Here is a 20,722-nt window from a genome sequence, read left to right as displayed (position 1 = left end):
TTGCATGGTGCACTGGGTGTTACACGCAACTAATGAATCATCGAACTTTACATCGGAAACCAGGGATGTACTGTATGGTGACTAACATAATACAATAAAAAAAAATTAAAATAAAAAAAATAAATTGAGGGGGTTAAAAAAGAAAGAGCTAAACTGTACAGATAAGTCAGGAAGGTGATGATTAGAGTTCAAACATTCTAAAATATTATTATTCATGTGAAAACTGGATCAAAAACTAAAATTCAACAATGTACTGTTTACAATCAACACATCTAAACATAAGGACTCAGAAAAGCTGAAAGTAAAAAGATGAAAAAAGGTACACGAGGCAAATACTGTTCAAAACAAATCTGTTGGTAAATTTTACTAGAAATTGAAATGGTCACCTTTAATTTGCCAGGAAGATAAAATATTTCAAATTCTGTGCACCTAAAAATGAAGCTTCAAAGCATATGAAGTAAAAATTGACAAAACTACAAGAAATAATTGACAAATCCACCATCGTAGTAAAAGATTTCAGGGGCGCCTGGGTGGCACAGCGGTTAAGCATCTGCCTTTGGCTCAGGGCGTGATCCCGGCGTTGTGGGATCGAGCCCCACGTTGGGCTCTTCCGCTGGGAGCCTGCTTCTTCCTCTCCCACTCCCCCTGCTTGTGTTCCCTCTCTCGCTGGCTGTCTCTGTCTCTGTCGAATAAATAAATAAAAAATCTTAAAAAAAAAGATTTTAAATATCTCTCTCAGTATTTGGTAGATCAAAAAGATAAATGAATAAGGATACAGAAGACTTGAATATCACAATTAACCATATTGATTTAATAGATATAAACAGAACACCATTCAGTAAAGGAATAACACACATTATTTTTTAAAAAATGCTTTATTTATTTATTTTGACAGAGAGAGAGAGGCGAGAGAGTGAGAGCACAAGCAGGGGGAGTGGCAGGCAGAGGGAGAGGGAGAAGCAGGCTCCCCACTGAGCAGGGATCCTGATGCGGGGCTTGATCCCAGGACCCCGGGATCATGACCCGAGCCAAAGGCAGACATTCAACCGACTGAGCCACCCAGGGGCCCCAATAATACACATTATTTCCAGATTCCTGTGGAATGTTTGTGAACATTAACCACACATAAAGGAAATCTCAACAGATATCAAGGAATTGGTGTTATACAGACCCTTTCCTTGAAAAGTATGGTCCTTAGAGCATCTTCAGTATCACGTAAAAGCCTGTTAGAAATGTATAAGCTCAGTGGCACCTGGCTGGTCAGTTGGTAGATTGTGTGACTCTTGATCTCAGGGTCCTGAGTCTGAGGCCCACACTGGGCATGAAGCCTACTAAAAAAAAAAAAAAAAAAAAAAAGTAAAAATTCTGGGCCCCCTCCAAATCTCCTGGGTCAAAATCTGCATTTTGACAAGATCCCCGGAGGATTCATGTGTACATTATAGTTTGACACCAAGCAGGTTTTCTTTTTCATTTTCCTTTTTTTTTTAAGTTTTATTTATTTAAGTAATCTCTACACCAAATGTGGGGCTCAAACTCATAACCCCAAGATTAAGGGTCACATGCTCTTCCAACCCAGCCAGCCAGGCACCCCATAAAAAGACCCTCCCCCTTTTTTTAATGTAAAGTCTTAAGCCCAACATGGGACTTGAACTCAAAACAACACGAAACATGTTTTCTAACCACAGTGTAATTAAGTTAGAAATCAATAACATGAAGATAATTAAGAAAATTCCATATATTTGGAAATTAAAAACACCTCTGAAAATAGTTACACATACATACATATATATATCATGTGTATATCATATGACATATGATCATATACATAGATATGATATTGTTTATTCCATCCCTGGACCCTGGGATCATGACCTGAGCCAAAGGCAGACGCTTAACTGACTGAGCCACCCAGTTACCCCTGAGTTAATTTTTTTAAAGCTTTTTTTATTCGTTTGAGAAAGAGAGAGAGAGTGCGTGAGCAAGAGCAGGAGCAAGGGGGAGGGGCAGAGGCAGAGGGAGAAGCAGGCTCCCCGATAAGCAGGGAGCTTGACAGGGGCTCCATCCCAAGACCCTGAGATCATGGCCTGAGCTGAAGGCAGATGCTTAGCTGACTGAGCCAACCAGGTGCCCCTCTTTGTCCACTTTGAGTTGTCTTGGTCCCTTTGTTTTTTTGTTTTTGTTTTTTTTTTAAAGATTTATTTATTTGAGAGAGAGGGAGAGTGTGAGTGAGGGGAGGGGCAGAGGGAGAGAATCGTCAAGCGGTCTCCTGGCTGAGCGCAGAGCCTGCACAGGATTCAATCCTGGGACCCTGAGATCATGCATGACCTGAGCTGAAATCAAGAGCTGGCCGCTTAACTACCTGAGCCACCCAGGCGCCCCTATCTTGGTCCCTTTGTAAAAGATAAATTAATCATAAATGTTAGGGTTTATTTATGAGCTCTAAATTCTATTTCATTGATCTATATGTCTGTTCTTCTGTCAGCAACACACTATCTTGATTATTTTAGTTTGTAATAAGTTTTGAAATCAGGAAGCGTAGGACTACCAACTGTGTTCTCTTCCATAATTATTTTGGCTATTCTGAATCTCTTGCATTTTCATATGAATTTTATTTTATTTTATTTACTTTATTTTATTTTTTAAAGATTTTATTTACTTATTTGACAGAGAGAGAGAGTGAGAGAAGGATCACAAGCAGGGGGAGTGGGAGAGGAAGAAGCAGGCTCCTAGTGGAGGAGCCCGATGTGGGGCTCGATCCCAGAACGCTGGGATCACGCCCTGGGCCGAAGGCAGACGCTTAACGACTGCGCCACCCAGGCACCCCTCATATGAATTTTAGAATCAACTTGTCAATTTCTACAAAAAAGGCAGCTAGGATTTTGATGAGGATTATGTTGAATCTGTAGGTTAATTTGGGAAATAATGCCATCTTCATGTATTAAGTTTTCCAAGTCTAGAACATGATATATGTTTCCATTTATTTAGATCTTCTTTAATTTTTTCAGCAGTGTTTTGTAGTTTTCAATATATAAGTCTTATACTTCTTTTGTTAGGTTTATTCCTAAATGTCTTGTTTTTTATGATTTCTAATTTCATTTTCAGGTTATTGCTAATGCATATAAATATAATGCCTTTTGTATATTGATTTTGTATCCTATAACCTTGCCGAACTCATTTACAGTCATACTTCATTTTATTGCGCTTAGCTTTATTGCACTTCACAGATACTGTTTTTTACAAATTTAAGGTTCATGACAATCGTATGCGAGCAAGCCTATCAGCACCATTTTTCAAACAGTGTTCACTCACTTTGTGTCTCTGTCGCATTTTGGTAATTCTCTCAATATTTCACGCTTTTTCATGGTTGTATTTGTTATGGTGATCTGTGATTAGTGATCTTTGATGTTGCTATTATAATTGTCTTGGGGTGCCACAAGCTGTGCCCATATAAGTTGGCAAACTTAATAAATGTGTATGTTCTGATTGCTCCACCAACTGGATATACGCCTGTCTCTCTCCCTTTCCTCTGGATTCCCTATTCCTTCAGGCACAACAATATTGAAATTAGGCCAATGCCTTTAAGTGTTCAAGTGAAAGGAAGAGTCCTACTTCTCTCACTTTAAACCAAAAGCTGGAAATGATTCAGCTTAGTGAGAAATGCATGTCAAAAGCTGAGACAGGTCAAAAGCTGGGCCTCTAAACAGTTATCCAAGTTATGAATGCAAAGGAAAAGTTCTTGCGGCACCTGGGTGGTGCAGTTGGCTAAGTGTTGGACTCTTGGTTTCGGCTTGGGTCGTGATCTCAGGTTTGTAAGATTGAACCCCACATCGGGTTCTGCAGTCAGTGGGGAGTCGGCCTGGGTTTCTCTCTCCCTCTACCTCTGCCCCTTTCCCCTGAGCAAACACACATACTCTCTCTCAAATAAATAAATAAATAAATAAATCTTTGAAAAGTTCTTAAAGAAAATGAAAAGTGCTACTACAGTGAAACACATGAATGATAAGAAAGTAAAACAGCTTTACTGCCAATATGGAGAAAGTTTGAGTGGTCTGGATAGAAGATCAAATCAGCCACAGCATTCCCTTAAGCCAAAGCCTAATCCAAAGCAAGGCCCTAACTCTTCTCAATTCTGTGTAGACTGAGAGAGGCAAGGAAGCTGCCGCAGAAAAATGTGAAGCTAGCAGAGGTTGGTTCATGTGGAGTAAGGAAAAAAGCCATCTCCATAACACATATGTACAAGGTATGGCAGCAATTGCTGATGCAGAAGCTGCAGCAAGTTATCCAGAAGATGTAGCTGAGATAATTCATGAAGATGGCTCCCCTACACAACAGATTTTCAAGGTAGAGGAAACAGCCTTCTATTGGAAGAAGATGCTACCTAGGACTTTCGTAGCTAGAGAGGAAAAGTCAATGCCTGGCTTCAAAGCTTCAAAGGACAGGCTGTCTCTCTTATAAAGGGCTAATGCATCTGGTGACTTTAAGTTGAAGCCAATGATCATTTACCATTCCAAAAATCCTAAGGCCTTTAAGAATTATGCTAAATCTGCTCTACTTTTGCTCTATAAATGGAACAACAAAGCCTGGATGACACATCTGTTTACTAAGTATTTTAAGCACACTATTGAGACCTACTGCTCAGGAAAAAATATTTCTTTCAAAATGTTACTGCTCATTGACCGTGTGTCTGGTCACCAAGAGCTCTGTCAGAGATGTACAATGAGATTGATGTTTTCATGCTTGCTAACACAACATCCATTCTGCAGCCCATGTGTCAAAAAGTAATTTTGACTTTCAAATCTTACTATTTAAGAAATACATTTTATAAGGCTGTAGCTGCCATAGATAATGATTCCTCTGATGGATTTGGGTAAATTGAAAACCTCTGGAAAGGATTCACCATTCTAGATGCCATTAGGAATATTTGTGATTCATTGGAAGAGGTCAAAATATCAGCATTAACAGCAGTTTGGAAGAGGTTGATTGCAGCCCTTATGGATAACATGGAGGGGTTCAAGACTTCAGTGGGAGAAGTAACTGCAGGTGTAGTGGAAATAGCAAGAGACCTGGAATTAGAAGTGGAGCCTGAAGATGGGACTGAATTGCTGTGACCTCATGATAAAACTAACGGATGAGGACTTGCTTCTTATGGATGAGCAGAGGAAGTGGTTTCTTGAAATGTAATCTACTTCTGGTGAAGATGCTATGAAGATTGTCGAGATGACAACAAAGGATTTAGAATATTACCAAACTTAGGATTTGAGAGGACTAACTCCAATTTTGAAAGAAGTTCCACTGTGGGTTAAATGCTATCAAACAGCATTGAATGCTACAGAGAAATTGCTGTGAAAGGAAGAGTCAATGGATGTGGCAAACTTTATTGTTGTCTTCGAGAAATTGCTGCAGCCACCCCAGCTTTCAGCAACTACCACCCTGCGCAGTCAGCAGCCATAAGCATTGAGGCAAGATCCTCCAAAGCCAAAAGATTACAACTTGTTGAAATCTCAGATGATGGTTTTAGCATAAAGTACTTTTAAATTAAGGTATGTACATTTTTTTAAAGATTTATTTATTTAATTGAGAGAGAGCATGAGTTGGAGGGGAGCAGAGGGATAGGGAGAAGCAGACTCCCCGCTGAGCAGGGAGCCTGATGTCGGGCTTGATCCCAGGACCCTGAGATCATGACCTGAGCTGAAGGCAGATGCTCAACCGACTAAAATAGCTATAATGCTATTGCATACTCAGTAGACTACAGTATAGTGTAAAAAAAACTTTTATATCTACTAGGAAACCAAAAAAACTCATTGACTCATTTTATTGCGATATTTGCTTTATTGTGGTGGTCTGGAACCTAACCTGCAATATCTCTGCAGTACGCCTGTACAGTAATGAAAAATATGAATAAAAGAATCTACAAGTAGTCTTTTAAAATGCCTAAGATGGGCACCTGGGTGGCTCAGTACATTAAGCGATCAGCTCTTGGTTTCAGCTCAGGGGTCCTGGGATTGAGCCCTGTGTCGGGCTCTGTGTTCAACACAGAATCTGCTGGAAATTATCTCTCTCTCTCTCTCTCTCTCTGCTCCTCCCCTGCTCATGCTCATTCTCTCTCTAAAATAAAAATAAATAAAATCTAAAATAAAATAAAATAAAATGTCTAAGAAAATTAAAACTTCCCAGACAGGACTGTTGTCACATTGGACTTGAAGGTAAGAGAATAGTCTGTTATGACATCAAAATTTTTTCACAGGCAGAGGGATGCACAGGTGATATTTTAAAACTATCAGTCCTGAATAGTTAATTTGCTACCTGAAAACATGATAAAGAACCAGAGATCTCTGCAGAATGATTTATTGGGACAAGTAAGCAAGCAGAGGAGGTGGGGCTACTATGGAGAAGACATAAGGGAAGACTAGAACCACATGAAAAAACTGAGGGAAGTCTACAGAATGCAGATACAAGAGGAAAATGTTGAGACTGATCAGTGGAGCTGGATTGAGATGCATGGAATGCAGCAGGGAACTGGTCATCTGGGCTGTGACAGTTGATACTCAACAAGGCAAAAACCTGACTAGTCTCTGGAAGCCAGAAGAAGTTCTGGGCTGGAATCTGTAAAAGCAGATAGACATCATGCCTAGGTGTTCCAGAGGATGATGACTGTGACCACGGAGGTGGCCATGAAGAGCAGGTAGAGGCAGAAGAGCAGGGTGTCCATTATGTGGCTGAACTTCACCCACAGGTCGACCAAGTGCTGCTTCTGAGTCTCATCTTCCTGCTGGACCCTTGTTGATCCAGGACACTCGTTTAACTCTGCCTCTCTGGGACCTGACACCTTGCCCACCAACTCCACAGGCTCCTTCACACCTACAGAGAGACAGAGACTCAGCCAGGACCATGAAGTTCACCTGGGGAGGAAGGGGGACAGGGAAGGAGACAGGAGCGGAGAAATGACTGTGTGGGAAGAGGAAACGTGTGCAGTGCTGGACCCTTACCAGGCAGGTGGGCAGAGGGGAGGCCGAGGCCTTTATTTCTCTTCTGGGGTGCAGTGGGATAGCATTTCCTTGGACTGGTGCAGCAGAGGAGCAGAGAATGAAGCCACTGAGGCATGGGTGGGGGCTGGGTTGTGGCCAGGTGCAGCAGATAGGTGATGAAGATGGTCTCCAGCAGGCTGACCACCATCAGGGACAGACACAGGGCAAAGTAGACACCTGGAGGAAAGGTAGGCCTACATGTGGGCCAGAGGCACAAACCTAGGACTTCTCTCTTCCAATCCTATCCTGGCAAGCAGAGAGCCTCCTTTTCCCAGTATATCTCCCTTCCCTGAGCTAGTTCAGTCAGTCCTTCCCACCCTTCTTTTCCCAAAGTCTGGAGAGGCCATACTGATAAGGGGGGTGCCGCTGGTGGGGAGTAAGTCATTCATCATGAGCAGGAAGACGTTATAGCCCAGCAGAAGGGTTATCTTGAATGGGGCACGATTCCCGCTTTCTGCTGGCAGGTAGAAGCTGACGGCATCGATAGCAATCAGAAAGCCACTGGGCAACAGAAGGTTTATGATGTAGAGTCTGGGCCTGCGCCTGATGGCCACCTTGGGAGAGGAAAGAAAGGGAAGTGGATAAGGGATTTGGAGGCTGCCAGGAATAGTAGTGATTGTGTCTCTGCCTTTCTTGTTGGTCTGATATCACCCTGAGATCTGGAGGTATGCAGAATGTAGCTTCATAATTAAGTATAGAACCTGCCATGGGTGAGTTAGGCCAGAGCAGTGAGCTTTAGGAAAAAGAGTGTGTCTGGGTAGCCAAGAGAGAAGGTTCAGAACTGGCAGAAGTAAAACTGAGAAACCCTGAAACTTGGGAGATACCCACTTGGTGGAGATTCTAGGTAAGGGTAGACGCAAGCAAGGAAGGAAAAAGCAAGGGCCTCTGAACTCACATAGAACGTGATCTGATCATATAGACTGGTGCCCAGGGACATCTTTGGGGTGGCCTTGTTGATGCCCAGGAGCTCCCACTCTCCATGGGTTTGAACGATGTCCCGGGATGTGTCTGCTATTTCCCACACTTCTTTCTCCATGCCGAGCAACATGTTCTCCACTGAAAGGTAGATCCAGATCATTTCCCAAGGATACAGTTTCCTGTTGACTCAACTGCTCTCTCTTTTTCCATCCTTTCATTAAACACGTATTTTTGAGTATCTACCATATGACAGAAACTTTGAAAGAGCTTGGAATGGTAATCAACAAGATAGATTTGGGTTCTGCCTTTATGGAAAATATTTAAATATCCATAGAGCCTTAATCTTTGCTCCACCCATACACCTTGATTACCATTTGTTTATAATTTATTTATATTTTATTTTCTGTTGTTTTATTTGTTGCTCTCATTCACCTACATCCCCGAGGCTCCATTGCAACTTACCTGTGTAAAGGAATGAGCTGAAGGTGAGCGTGCAGTTCTGCTGGTCAAAAGGGAAGTAGAAGATGTCCAGGCTGCAGATGCTGGCCACCTTCATGGGTTTCTTATATCTGATGCGACCTTCATTACTTATATATGCTGTGAGGCCTTTTGGGGTCTTATCTACATCCATGCTGTGAGAGAAATGGGATGAGATGCAGGTGTTATGGTTTTTCTTCCTACCTTTCTGGTCATTTCTCAGTCATTTAAGACCGTTTGTAGTGGCTCCAATGGTAGACTGTAAATTCTACTGATTTCAGAAAATGGGGCTTCCCTCTGCCTTTTCCCAGCCCTTAATACATACAACTCAACGATGAAAATGTCTGGGAGCCACAGGTTCTTGGTTGCCACACTGATCTTCGTGATGCCCTCACACTCCTCTGGGTTCCATCTGATAAATGGGTTATCCCAGACCTAGAGCCCAGGTGCAGGAGAGGTGAGAGCCTGATATGAATTGAGGCTATTTTTTCCTGTCCTTTGATTTTTCTTTTAAAAAAGTTATGAAATATTTCATGCACATAAAAAGTATATAAAATAATATAATAAACATGTGTTTCTATCACTCAACTTTGTGAAATAAATATTTTGATAAATTTACTTTGGCCTTTTTTTAAGAAATAAGAATTACAGATAGAATTGAAGCACTCTGCATTCATTTCTTCATAAATTTTTGATCCCTCTCCTTTCCCATTTCTGTGAGAAATTACTGGTGATCAGAGAAATCCTTTCCTTTCTTCAGTAGGAATGAGATTCAGAGATGAAAGATCAGTAACTTAGCCTCTCTGAGCTAGAATTTCCTTAGTGTGAAATAAGGAGATTAGTAGGTATCAAATAAAATAAGGCTTATCAATGGATTTTGAAACTGTAATGTTGTTCATAGGTATTATATATTAGTATCTAGCATGGCTTCAGCTGTCTTCCAGACCCCTTTCACCAGTCTTTATTGCAAGGAGAACTTGAACAAGAGCCCCTGGGTTCTTTGAAGCCAAGAGTCTTAGTGGTCTTCCTCTCCTTGGCAGGTGCCAGGCACCACCCTCCCTTGTCTCTGGGATGACCCTTCCAAACTCCCTTTTCCAAGTCTGGCAACCTTCTTTGAAAACTGTTTTCAAGGATTGTCTAATTCCGGGTGGGCTTGTTTAGTCTCAGGACACTTTCAACCGCAGCTGCAGTTTGTGGAACTACAGCCACAACAGAGGGCTCTATGCACATTAAATAAAGACTTGTACTAGGTCAGTGCTTCTCAACTCTCACTTTGCATGTAAAACACCTGGGGATCATACTAAACTGTAGATTCTGATTCAGTAGGTTGGGTGACTAACTCATCCTAATTTGCTCAGGATTTTGCTGGTTTTTGCATTGAAAATTCCATGTCCTGAGAATTCCTCAGTCTTGGGCATGTTGGGATGGTTGATTATGCTGGGTGGGACCCAAAATTGAGTGCATTTCTAGTCTTCTAGGTGGTGCAATCAACCAGTGCTGCCCATTTGGGAACTACACGTTGAGAGCAAGATTAGGTGATCATTACTATTATTCCTCTCCTCTCTCCTTCCCTTCAGCCATGCTTTTCAAATTGGAAACTTATTTCATTTACTTCCATTTTCCCCCTCTTGTTTTCTAATTAATGCACTTAAGATATAAACTGTCTACTGAGTTATACTTTGGCTATATTCATTGATTTTCATTTGTAGAGCTCTTCATTTCTAATTAGTTCATAATTTCTATTTAATTGTTTTATTTTCTCTTTTTTTTTAAAGATTTATTCATTTATTTGAGAGAGAGAGAGAGAGAGATAGCTCACCAGTGCACACACCGTGGGGAGAGGCAGAGGGAGAGGGAGAGTCTCAAGCAGACCTTGAGCTGAGTGTGGAGCCTGATGCAGGGCTCGATCTCACAGCCCTGAGAGCACAACCTGAGCTGAAACCAAGAGTAGGATGCTTAACTGACTATGCCACCCAGGTGCCCCTGTTTTATTTTCTCTTTAGCCCAAAGTAGTTTGGGGTTTTATTAAAAACCCCAATTAAACTTGGGAAGTTTAATTTTAAATTCCCAAGAAATAAGGTTTTCTTGGGGAGTGCTTTTTCTGGTTTGTTTCATTTTCTTGTACTGTGATCAGATGTGGTCTAGATACTTTCTGCTTTCTCAACTTTATTGAGATCTTCTTTGTGGCCAAAAATAGGGTCAGTGTGGGACAATATTCCATTTGTGTCAGAAGGGATTATGCATGTTCATTGGCACAAAGTTTGATGTTATTAAATCAAGTTTCTCTCTCTCTCTCTCTCTCTTCCTTTTTTAAAGTAGGCTCCACACCCAGCCTGGAGCTCAATGCGGGGCTTGAACTCAGGAACCTGAGATCAAGACCTGAGCCAATATCAAGAGTTGGATGCTCAACCAACTGAACCACCCAGGCACTCCTAAATCAAGTTTCTTAATTGTGCTGTTAAAAATCACAATATGTTTATTCTTTTTCTACTTGATTTTTGAAAGCAGTATATTGAAGCCTCTAACCATAATTGTAGATTTTTCAATTTCTCTATCATGTATTTCAAAGATATGTTGTAAGGTACAACATATCTTTAAGGTACATAAAGGTCATAATTATATCTTTGTTTAACATCGTTTCTGACTGTAAATGAAGGGAAAGAATAAACAGTATTGGCCATACCATTTCCAGCCACAGGAATGATGACAAGAGCTGTAGTTGTTCATCCTGTCAAAAGAATTTCCTGTTTCCAATATGATGCTGGTAAGAAGTCTGTCCATTCCTCCCACTCCCCACTTCTGTTTACCAACCCCCAAGATATGTAAAACTGGTGCTACGATCAAGGCCAACATGTAGGTCAAGGACAAAAGCTTGATTAAAACAGATGTTTTGGGCCATGGTGGGAGAATTCACAGGAGGACTTCTCAACACTGACTGTATCTTAAAATCACTTGAGGAGCTTAACAATACCAAAGTCTGGGTTCCATCCAATCAGAACCTCTGGGAGTGGAGCCTGAATAGTGGCATGCAGCCAGGGTAGAGAAACACTGGGTGAGAAGAAAAGAAATTCTCTTCTATGTGCTCTTATATCTCATCTTGCTGAAACAGACACAATTTCTTTGAGATCCCCATTGGGCAAATGCCAGATAGCAGTGATGGAGGAAGCTGCAATGCGGACAAAGGCTTTTGGGGTTGACTTGCCAGGGTGGGGAAAAAATTAAGGGCTAGAGGGGTCAGCACTCACCACATCTAGGATGGCAGACATAGTGAAAGAGATGTTGACTAGGGTGGAGATACTGAAGTTGGTGACTGGACGGAAGGCCTTCCTGTCGAACACTGAATCCAGAACAGTGGGGTACATCCCATGCTGGCCAGACCCTGAGCAGTTGTTGATGAAGGTACTGCTCCTTCCTGTAGTGGACATAGAATGTGTGAGGAGAGGGAGAGAAGTCTCATTTTGTCTATATGAGAGGGCCCTATGAAAGGATCTTGGGGGTAGCCTGTGATAATAACGATAGCTAACATTTATTGAGCATTGACTATGTGCCAGGTAGAGTCTAAGCCCTTTAAACAAATTACCTTATTTAATCCTCCCAAGCCCCTATAAGGTGGAAATTATTTTTATCCTTATGTAATAAATGAGTCAACTGAGATGTAATAAGAGGAATTAAATTCCTGATGTCAAATATTTAAGGGGCAGAAACCGACTTGATCTGAACCCCAATTTGTTTGATGCTGCTGCAGCATACACCGCCAATGATGAGATAGAGAATGAGGGAGGAGGATCACCAAGAGAGGCCCAGATGCTGGGTGCTGCCCAACAAGGCCAGGGAGCATGGGTTGGGCTGGAAGGCAAATGATGGAAGCTAATGTGGTAAGCTGAGTTAGGGCTCTGGCCTTCTTCTAATCTTTCTGTTTCCATGCAAAGCATGCCCAAATCTATATGCAAACTGACCCCTGGGACAGTGATAGCCATTGAATAGGATTCCATGGGGGGGGGGGCAGAGGGATGCCCAAAGAGAATGCACCTATTTCACCTTCGCTGCCCCAAATTTCCTTCCTTCCCCTATTTTGCTGCCCAACCTTCTATCAGTTTTCTAGTTTGAGGCTTTCGAAGTGTTGCCTTCCCCTCTTTTCTGACTAATAAATATTCCAATTTTCTACTGGTAGAAATTTATTAGAGTAACAACAACCTGGAATGAGAGAGGATTGTGTCCCGAAAACATCAAGCCTTATCCATTCCTGGAGTCACAGTGCTGTCCGGGCAAATCCTTGAATCATTCTATGAGCAATGAATATTCACTTGTCAAGCATGGTCTGTGAATGACCAGAGGAACGTTTCTAATGTTTTCTACTGAGTAGACTAGGTGTGCAATTTGTTCCTCTTTCTTGTACTGGCCTCTAAAGCCACCTCTCATACAGCCCTCCTCTATTTCCCCCTATCTAGAAGTTATATGACAACCTAAGGGGGAGAGATGACATTTATTGATACCTATCAAATGCCAGGCAGCCACTGTGCTACTCACTTTCTCTCATTGCATCCTCACAACTCTGCAAGGTAGGTCCTGTTTTACAAATGAGGAAACTGTAGCTCAGAGAAGTCAAGCAATTTGCCCAAGGTTACATAAGGAGCCAAGTAAGGGACCAAGATTCAAATCCAGGTTCATCTGTCTCCAAATCCCATGTTCTTTCCACTCTCCCATGTTAACTCCCTGAAGGAGTAGCACACTCCATCTTCACTCTCCACCTACTACCTTCTGGCATCTTACCTAACCTAGGGCACTTGGATCCTGTAGGTGGGTGGGGAAGTTATGGCTAAAAGTGAGCACTTTGCTACAATAGGGTGGATTTCATAGCTGTAGAGAAAAAGAGTCATGCCTGGGTATAGAAAGATGAATGGACATATGGGCTAAATGGAAGAGCAAACAATCAGGGATGGTTCATGGGAAGAGAAATAGAAGTGTTCCTGTGTGGCACATCTCTGGAAGGATATTTTCTGTCTTTCAGAGAAGGAATGTCCATCAGGCATTATTATAACAAAGTTATGGGGGCGCCTGGGTGGCACAGCGGTTAAGCGCCTGCCTTCGGCTCAGGGCGTGATCCCGGCGTTCTGGGATCGAGCCCCACATCAGGCTCCTCCGCTATGAGCCTGCTTCTTCCTCTCCCACTCCCCCTGCTTGTGTTCCCTCTCTCGCTGGCTGTCTCTATCTCTGTCAAATAAATAAATAAAATCTTTAAAAAAAAAAGTTATGAAATAATGCCCATTTTAGATAATCTCTGGGAGTTGGAAATTTGTAAGAAGTTTCTAGGTGTTTACAGAGAGTCTTTGCTTTTCCCCCTCTTGTTGCCCCCTTCTTACCTTGAAGTAGAAGACTGAGAACAAGGAAGAAGGGAAATCTCTCTTTGTGGAACCAGCTTCCTTCCATCTTCTTTGTTCTTCTAAATTCTTCTCCGGGAGTGTACCAGCACCCAGGAATCCCTGGATTAAAGGATCACAGGCCACACCTAGAGTCTAATTTTGAATACTGATAGCATTGGTTGACCACTGACATTTGTTACCTTCCTGGAAAGAGAGTTCTGGTTGTCTTGTTCTTGCCCATGCTGGAGGCTTTGTTTGCTTTTAAGACTTTCTTTCTTACATATTTCACTACAATGTGTATGTATGGTTGTAGATTAGTTGATATGTATCACATTCAGACCTTTGTGTGATCTCTCAATCTGAATCTTCAATTCTGGAAAATTCTCAGCCATTTAAAAAATATTTTGCCTCCATTTTTTTCTCTTATTAGATATATATTGGATCATTTCCCTTTACCTTACATGCCTTTAACCTCTTGTATTAGTTTCCCACTACTGTTGTAACAAATCATAAACTTAGTTTTAAAAAACACAGATTTATTATTTTACAGTTCTGTAGGCCAGAAGTCTGAAGAGTCTCATTGAGCTAAAATCAAAGTTTTGCCAGGGCTGTATTCCTTCTGGAGGCTCTAGGAGCAAATTCATTTCCTTGTCTTTTCCACTTTTTAGAGGCTGCCTGCATTCCTTGGTCATGGTCCCATTTTTCCATCTTTAAAGCCAGCAACATTGGCAAGTCTTTTTCACACTGCCATCTCTCTGCTTCCCATGCTCTTCTCTCTCCTCTTTCACTTTCAAGAACCCCTATGATTACAATAAGCCCACCTGGATAATCCAGGATACTCTCCCTATATCAAGGTCAGCCAATTAGCCAAATTAATTCCATCTGCAACCTTAATTCACCTTTTCCCATTTGACATATTCACAGGTTCCAGACATTAGGATGTGGATGTCCTTGGGGGATCATTATTCTGCCTAACATACCCCTCTTTCATATTTTCCATCCATTTATCTATGTCCCTAGTAATTCTTTCAGATCTACTTTCCAGGTAAATTTTCTTCTCAATTATATTTAAACTATTGTCTAATCTGTCCACTGAGTTTTCCATTTCAGTGATTATATTTTTTGTTTAAGTTCTACTTGGTTCTTTTAAGAAACCAATCTTTTTGGTTCTTTCCTTTCTTCCCCTTTCTCTCCCCTTCCTTCCTTCCTTCCTTCCTTCCTTCCTTCCTTCCTTCCTTCCTTCCTTCCTTCCTTCCTTCCTTCCTTCTTTCCTTCCTTCCTTCCTTCTTTCCTTCCTTCCTTCCTCTCTCTTTCTCTCTTTCTTTCTTGTACTGTTCTTTCATTTTGGTTTCTAATATTTCTTTAATCTTTTCTTATTTGGAACTGTTAAAGCAAAACCAAACTGGAGGCTACAGTTTGAATATATTCCTAGACCAAACACTCATAATCATGCAACCAAAACTTAAAACTGTCCCGATTTCCCCAAATGTTTACTCTGACCTCAAACAAAAGTTAAGATTTCTTCATCTCAGCATGACCTTAAAGCTTCCTAGCCATGGGGCACCTGGCTGGCTCAGTTGGTGGAGCATGCCCCTATTCTTTATCTTGGAGTGGTGAGTTTAAGCCCCACATTGGGCTTAGAGCTTACTTAAGGTGTGTGTGTGGGGGGAGCTTCCTAGCTAATCAGCTACAAACTAAGCTGGCAATGAAAAAGAGTGTAAGTTTTTGTAGTAACCAGTCACAATAGAAAATGCATTCCCACATTTCATGCTTTATAAACTGAGCTGTAACTGCTGAGATTTGAGTTTCTTTACTACTTTGGATTAGAAGTCTCCCAATTCTCCAAAAGTTTGTTCCTTGCTCAATAAAATATTCATATTAAGCAGAGCTTTCTGAATTTTCTTTTGATAGAACGTATTTATTTAGCATTTCCTTTCAGATTGTTTTATTACATTTCGTTCTTGGTATGCTAACTATTTTGCTAGCTTTGTCTTACTTGATTTGTTTCCTCGTGATTTGTAACTCTTGATTGTAAACTCATCTTCAGAAGGTTATTTCAGTGGGAGTTTCATGTGCTTGGGTTGTAAAGTTTTTCTACAAAGAAAATTGTCATTTGCCTCTGACATAGCCTTTGGATTTTTACCAGGTCCAGTCATTTCTTGTGTGTGTGTGTGTGTGTGTGTGTGTGTGCGCGTGCGTATTAAGGATCCCACATCATTACGACTAGTGTAAATTTAGATCCCGTACCAAAACGTGACACGGGTTTGGTGTTTCAATTCCTTGCATATGACCTTTCCTCTCTACCGCTGGCGTCAAGTCTTTGGCTACCTTTTGTAGTCTGAGATAGAGGGAGTAGTGGATGGCCAACTCAGGGACATGTCAGTCTGCAGTCTACTTGTTAATGATGTCAGAAGATAAATGATGAATACCTCATTTGGAAAAAAAGATGAGAATCTGTATCTTTAGGTAATTTTGAAGTCATTTGTTATCATCTTTAAACCAAGGTGGATTTTTCCCCCTATGTGTCTTTGATCAGTGGTCATCCAAACTTGTGTTTTGTTTTTCTTTTTAACTTAAATTGAATTAGCCAATGTATAGCACATCATTAGTTTTTTTTTTTTTAAGATTTTATTTATTTATGTGACAGAGAGACAGCCAGCGAGAGAGGGAACACAAGCAGGGGGAGTGGGAGAGGAAGAAGCAGGCTCCCAGCGGAGGAGCCTGATGTGGGACTCGATCCCGGAACGCCAGGATCACGCCCTGAGCCGAAGGCAGACGCTTAACGACTGCGCTACCCAGGCGCCCCTTAGTTTTTGGTGTAATGTTCAGTGATTCATTAGTTGTGAAAAACATATTAACATTTCCAGTGACACCATCCCATTATTTCTTATGTTATCCTATTTTATGTTTGAACAAAACCTCTGGTTACTGGAAAGTTTTTTAAAAATCCAAATTTGCATTCTCGTAGCTTATACCACTGGTATAATTTCAGCCCAGTAGAGAATAAAGAGTAAGTTAATTCTATCTTCTGCATCATACCTTTCAAATATTTCAAGACAATTATCATGTGTAATGGGGTAATGTTTAAAAATACTAAGCCTATGAAATTTTCAATCCTCACTGTTCCCTTTGAACACACTTACATCAACTTCCTTACAACCCCAGAAATCATTTTCCTCTGTAACCCTTCTGCTTTTATAGACCTGGGGGAGGGCAAACGTTACCCCTATAAGAATATATGACCTATGGAAGATCTCTGCTGCAGTAGAAGGGGATGAAATCCTTCTTCTGGTTTGATAGAATATGGGACAAAGGAGAGAAGAGGGAAGGGAGTAAGTGATAACATTAATGTGTGATACACACACACATACACAAGATTCTCTGTGCTGAAATCTGTGTGTGTGCATGCATATGGGTGTGTTTGAGAGGGGGCTAGGTAGGTTGAGAGGAATGCCAAAAGCAGAGGAGGCTTATGCCCTATCACTCATTTGGGATCCAGGAATGAGACTGCTATTCCCTGTGGTCCCAGACTGGTAAATGGAAGCTACAGAGTACAGAGTGGTTAGGCAGAGAGAGGGCCTTGGTTTGCACACCTGCATCTCCTTTGGTCCCCGTGAGATATCGAAGGGAATCAGAAATTCCTCGGACGGATGAAGCACCTCTGCAGTAGAGGCTGTGGGGTAGACTGTCAAGGCCAGATGGAGGCTCTGCGTGAGGCTCAGAGGGGTCTACAGCCACAGCAGTTGTGGAGGTGGAACCAAGCCAGTGAAGGAAAACTTTATCAGAAACAAGACTAACCAAGAATTCGCCAGTGACAGACTTGAAGCAGCAGGTGTCATCAGAGCACCCAGTAACGAAGAGGCAAAGGACATCACTATGGAGACAAGAGAGGACTCACAGGACCTGCACAGGCTGATCAGAGACCCCATTTTTTCCACTGCCATGAGGTCACAAAAGCCCCTGAGTCTACAACTTTGAGAATCTAATGAAAGCTAAAAGACCCTTTGTCCAGCCAGAAAAATGTTCACATGCACTAAATTTTGCATACAATTTCAAGGTTCATGAGCCATGGATTTAACTTAAGACCCTCTTCTCGGAATCAATAAAGAACCATATAAAAGAGAAGAAGGGTTTATTTTGGTATACTTACTGGGTTTAGTGAAATAGTGATCACTATATTGTGTTCTATAAGTCATTGGTTTAGGATTCTGTTTAAGAGTTTTGCTCAAGATTGAGGTCAAACTTTACTGACCTAATGTTTTTGGAATTTACTTATCCTCCCCTAAATTTTAGAAATAAGGAAAATGTTTGTGCATTTGTCAGATACTCCTTCTTTTCTCCATGATTCTGACTTTTGCTAACTCTGTTTCTGAAATTACAACTGCAGACTCTTATGCTAACCTTTGATGAAACTCCTTCGGGCTTAGAGATGTAAAATCTCTTAAATTAGTTGGGTGTCTTTTTCCACTTTCCTTATGCTTGTTGATATTCAATTCTCTTGGTCATTTTTGCTTATCTCCAATTGGCTTAATTATTCTAACTAATGGAAAAGACAAAAATCTCTTCCCCAAGGATGACTCTTTCTCTTTGAATGTATTCTATTCTGAATATATCAAGACATTATGGTGGGAAGAGTATCGACCTTGGAATTGGAAGACATTGATTCAAATCCTGGCTCCATCACATACTGACTTTTTAATTCTGGGGAAAGCTCTTAAATTCTGAGTATTTGTTTTTTTTTTAAAGATTTTATTTATTTATTCAACAGAGATAGAGACAGCCAGCGAGAGAGGGAACACAAGCAGGGGGAGTGGGAGAGGAAGAAGCAGGCTCATAGCGGAGGAGCCTGTTGTGGGGCTCGATCCCAGAACGCTGGGATCACGCCCTGAGCCGAAGGCAGACGCTTAACCGCTGTGCCACCCAGGCGCCCCTAAATTCTGAGTATTTGATCTCATCTCCAAAATGGGGATAATAATCCCCCCTTTATAGGTTTTGGATGGTGATTAAAGAGATGGCATTTGAAAAAAGTTAGTTCAGTGCTGGGCATTTCACAGGTACTGAGTAAATATTCTCCTTCCTCATTTGGGCGTTATTCTCAAGCCGTTAGCCTTCCTTCATTGTTCTTACAAGTTCATACCACTCTTTCATTTTTGTTCTTGTTTCTGAGTCCCTTCTCTTGTTTGCATAAATCCACAAGAGTATTTTATTTGTACTGGGGACACAATGCACAGAGTCCAAGAGATTCCTAGTAGCTTATTAAATGGTTGAGATTTGAGGGGGTGCATGGGTGGCTCAGTTGGTTAAGTGTCTGCCTTCGCTCAGGTCATGATCCCAGGGTCCTGGGATCGAGCCCCACATCATGCTCCCTGCTCAGTGGGGAGCCTACTTTTCCCTCTGCCTTGCCCTACCCCCAGCTTGTGTTTCTTTCTCACTCACTCTTTCTCTCTCTCTCATATAAATAAATAAAATCTTTAAAAAAATAAAATAAATGGTTGAGATTTGGGAAAAAGTTATTGGCTCCAAAATATAAAAAGTAAATTGAAAAAACAAAATTAATACATATTTAATTAAATGTCAAATAACCTGAATATTGTCAGGTAGCCTGTTCAACTCTTAGGTTATTATAAATAGCCCCACAGGTCTTTATCCACAATTATGGAATCCAGAAAGTTCTGAAAATAAAATTTTTTTTTGGTTAATTTGGGATGAACTGATTTGGCAGCACAACCTAACCTGAACTGACTTGAAGCTGTTTATGATCTATATTTATTCCTCTTAGTGTGAATATTCATACTTTTTTTTTCCGCAGAAATAGAAATGTGTTTGATTATGAATACTGTCCCAAGTCCCTGTGGAAGCATTATATGATATATGGTATATGCAATTTATTATCATTCTAGTTTCTGAAAAGTTCTGAATTCCAACAACATATCTACCCAAGGGAATTAGATCAAGGATTTCATTCTTGTGTAAATATGTGAGTTAGGAGTAAGTTTTCACATGTTTACTATAATGTGTGTGTGTGTGTGTGTGTGTGTGTGTGTGATTCCAACATTAAGTGAGATGCTATAAGTCTCTCTCAGTGGGTGGGAGGGAGAGCAAGAGAGTGAGCAGAAGTGTGTGCGAGCACACCAGTACCCTTAAGAAAATCACATTTTTAAAAAGATTTTATTTATTTATTAGAGAGATTGAGAGCATGAGTGGGGGTTGGTTGGGGTGGGAAGTGGAGGTGGGGGTAAGGTGAAAGGGAGAAGTAGGCTCCCCACTGAGCAGGGAGCCCAACATGGACATGTGGGGCTTGATCCCAATACTTTGGGATCATGACCTGAGCTGAAGGCAGCTGCTTAACTAACTGAGCCACCCAGGAGTCCCCAAAATCACTTTCTTTTAAGACGACTTCTAATAAATGCATAAAAATTGGCTCAACATCCTAGTTGTCAGAGAAATGCAAATTAAGACCACAATAAGATACCATTTTATACCCTCTAGAATGGTTAAAATAAATAAGACATACAATAACCAATGTGTGGGGGACATGGAAAAGCTGAGAACTTTAGACATTGCTGGTGAGAATGTAAAATGATGAAACCATAAAAACAATTTAAGTTCTTCAAAAAGTTAAAGATAAAACTACACTACCTGACGATTCTACTCCTATGCAATTGTCCAAGAGAGATTAAAATATATCCACAGAAAGACTTGCACATGGTTATTCATAGCAATATTATTCATAATAGCCAAAATTTGGAAACAACCTAAATGTCCATCAACCAGTGAAAGGATAGATAAATGTGATATATCCATATGATGAAAAATATTCACAAAGGAAATCAACTATGGACACGTGCTACATCATGAATGAACCTCACAAACACTGTGCTAAGTGCAAGGAGCCAAACACAACAGACCACATATTGTATCATTCCATTTATATGAAATGTT

At 41.0% G+C, this 20,722-nt stretch overlaps 2 protein-coding genes across 6 annotated transcripts in view; one reads left to right on the top strand and one right to left on the bottom strand.

Annotated features, from left to right (window-relative positions):
* The window catches only part of ABCC5 (ATP binding cassette subfamily C member 5), a 167,328-nt gene that overhangs the window by 6,725 nt on the left and 139,881 nt on the right, over nt 1-20,722 (top strand). The window lies entirely within an intron of this gene.
* LOC113254440 (5-hydroxytryptamine receptor 3E-like) lies at nt 6,482-13,847 on the bottom strand. 2 transcript variants are annotated; one of them, XM_044384789.3, is made up of 9 exons: nt 13,781-13,847; nt 11,666-11,832; nt 11,104-11,148; nt 8,746-8,855; nt 8,406-8,575; nt 7,921-8,081; nt 7,375-7,579; nt 6,987-7,202; nt 6,482-6,858 (listed from the first exon to the last, which is right to left on the bottom strand). In XM_044384789.3, the coding sequence occupies exons 1-9, from the start codon at nt 13,845-13,847 to the stop codon at nt 6,629-6,631; spliced, it is 1,371 nt and encodes a 456-aa protein (XP_044240724.2). In that variant the 3' UTR covers nt 6,482-6,628. The 2 variants fall into 2 exon arrangements, with proteins under 2 accessions (XP_044240724.2, XP_026353446.2); XM_026497661.4 differs by lacking the exon at nt 11,104-11,148.

The sequence above is a fragment of the Ursus arctos genome, unplaced genomic scaffold (assembly GCF_023065955.2).
Source record: "Ursus arctos isolate Adak ecotype North America unplaced genomic scaffold, UrsArc2.0 scaffold_4, whole genome shotgun sequence".
In the NCBI taxonomy this organism is placed as follows: Eukaryota; Metazoa; Chordata; class Mammalia; order Carnivora; family Ursidae; genus Ursus; species Ursus arctos.
Note: the sequence above shows the minus strand (reverse complement) of the source record. Positions and strands in the feature narration are given on the sequence as shown.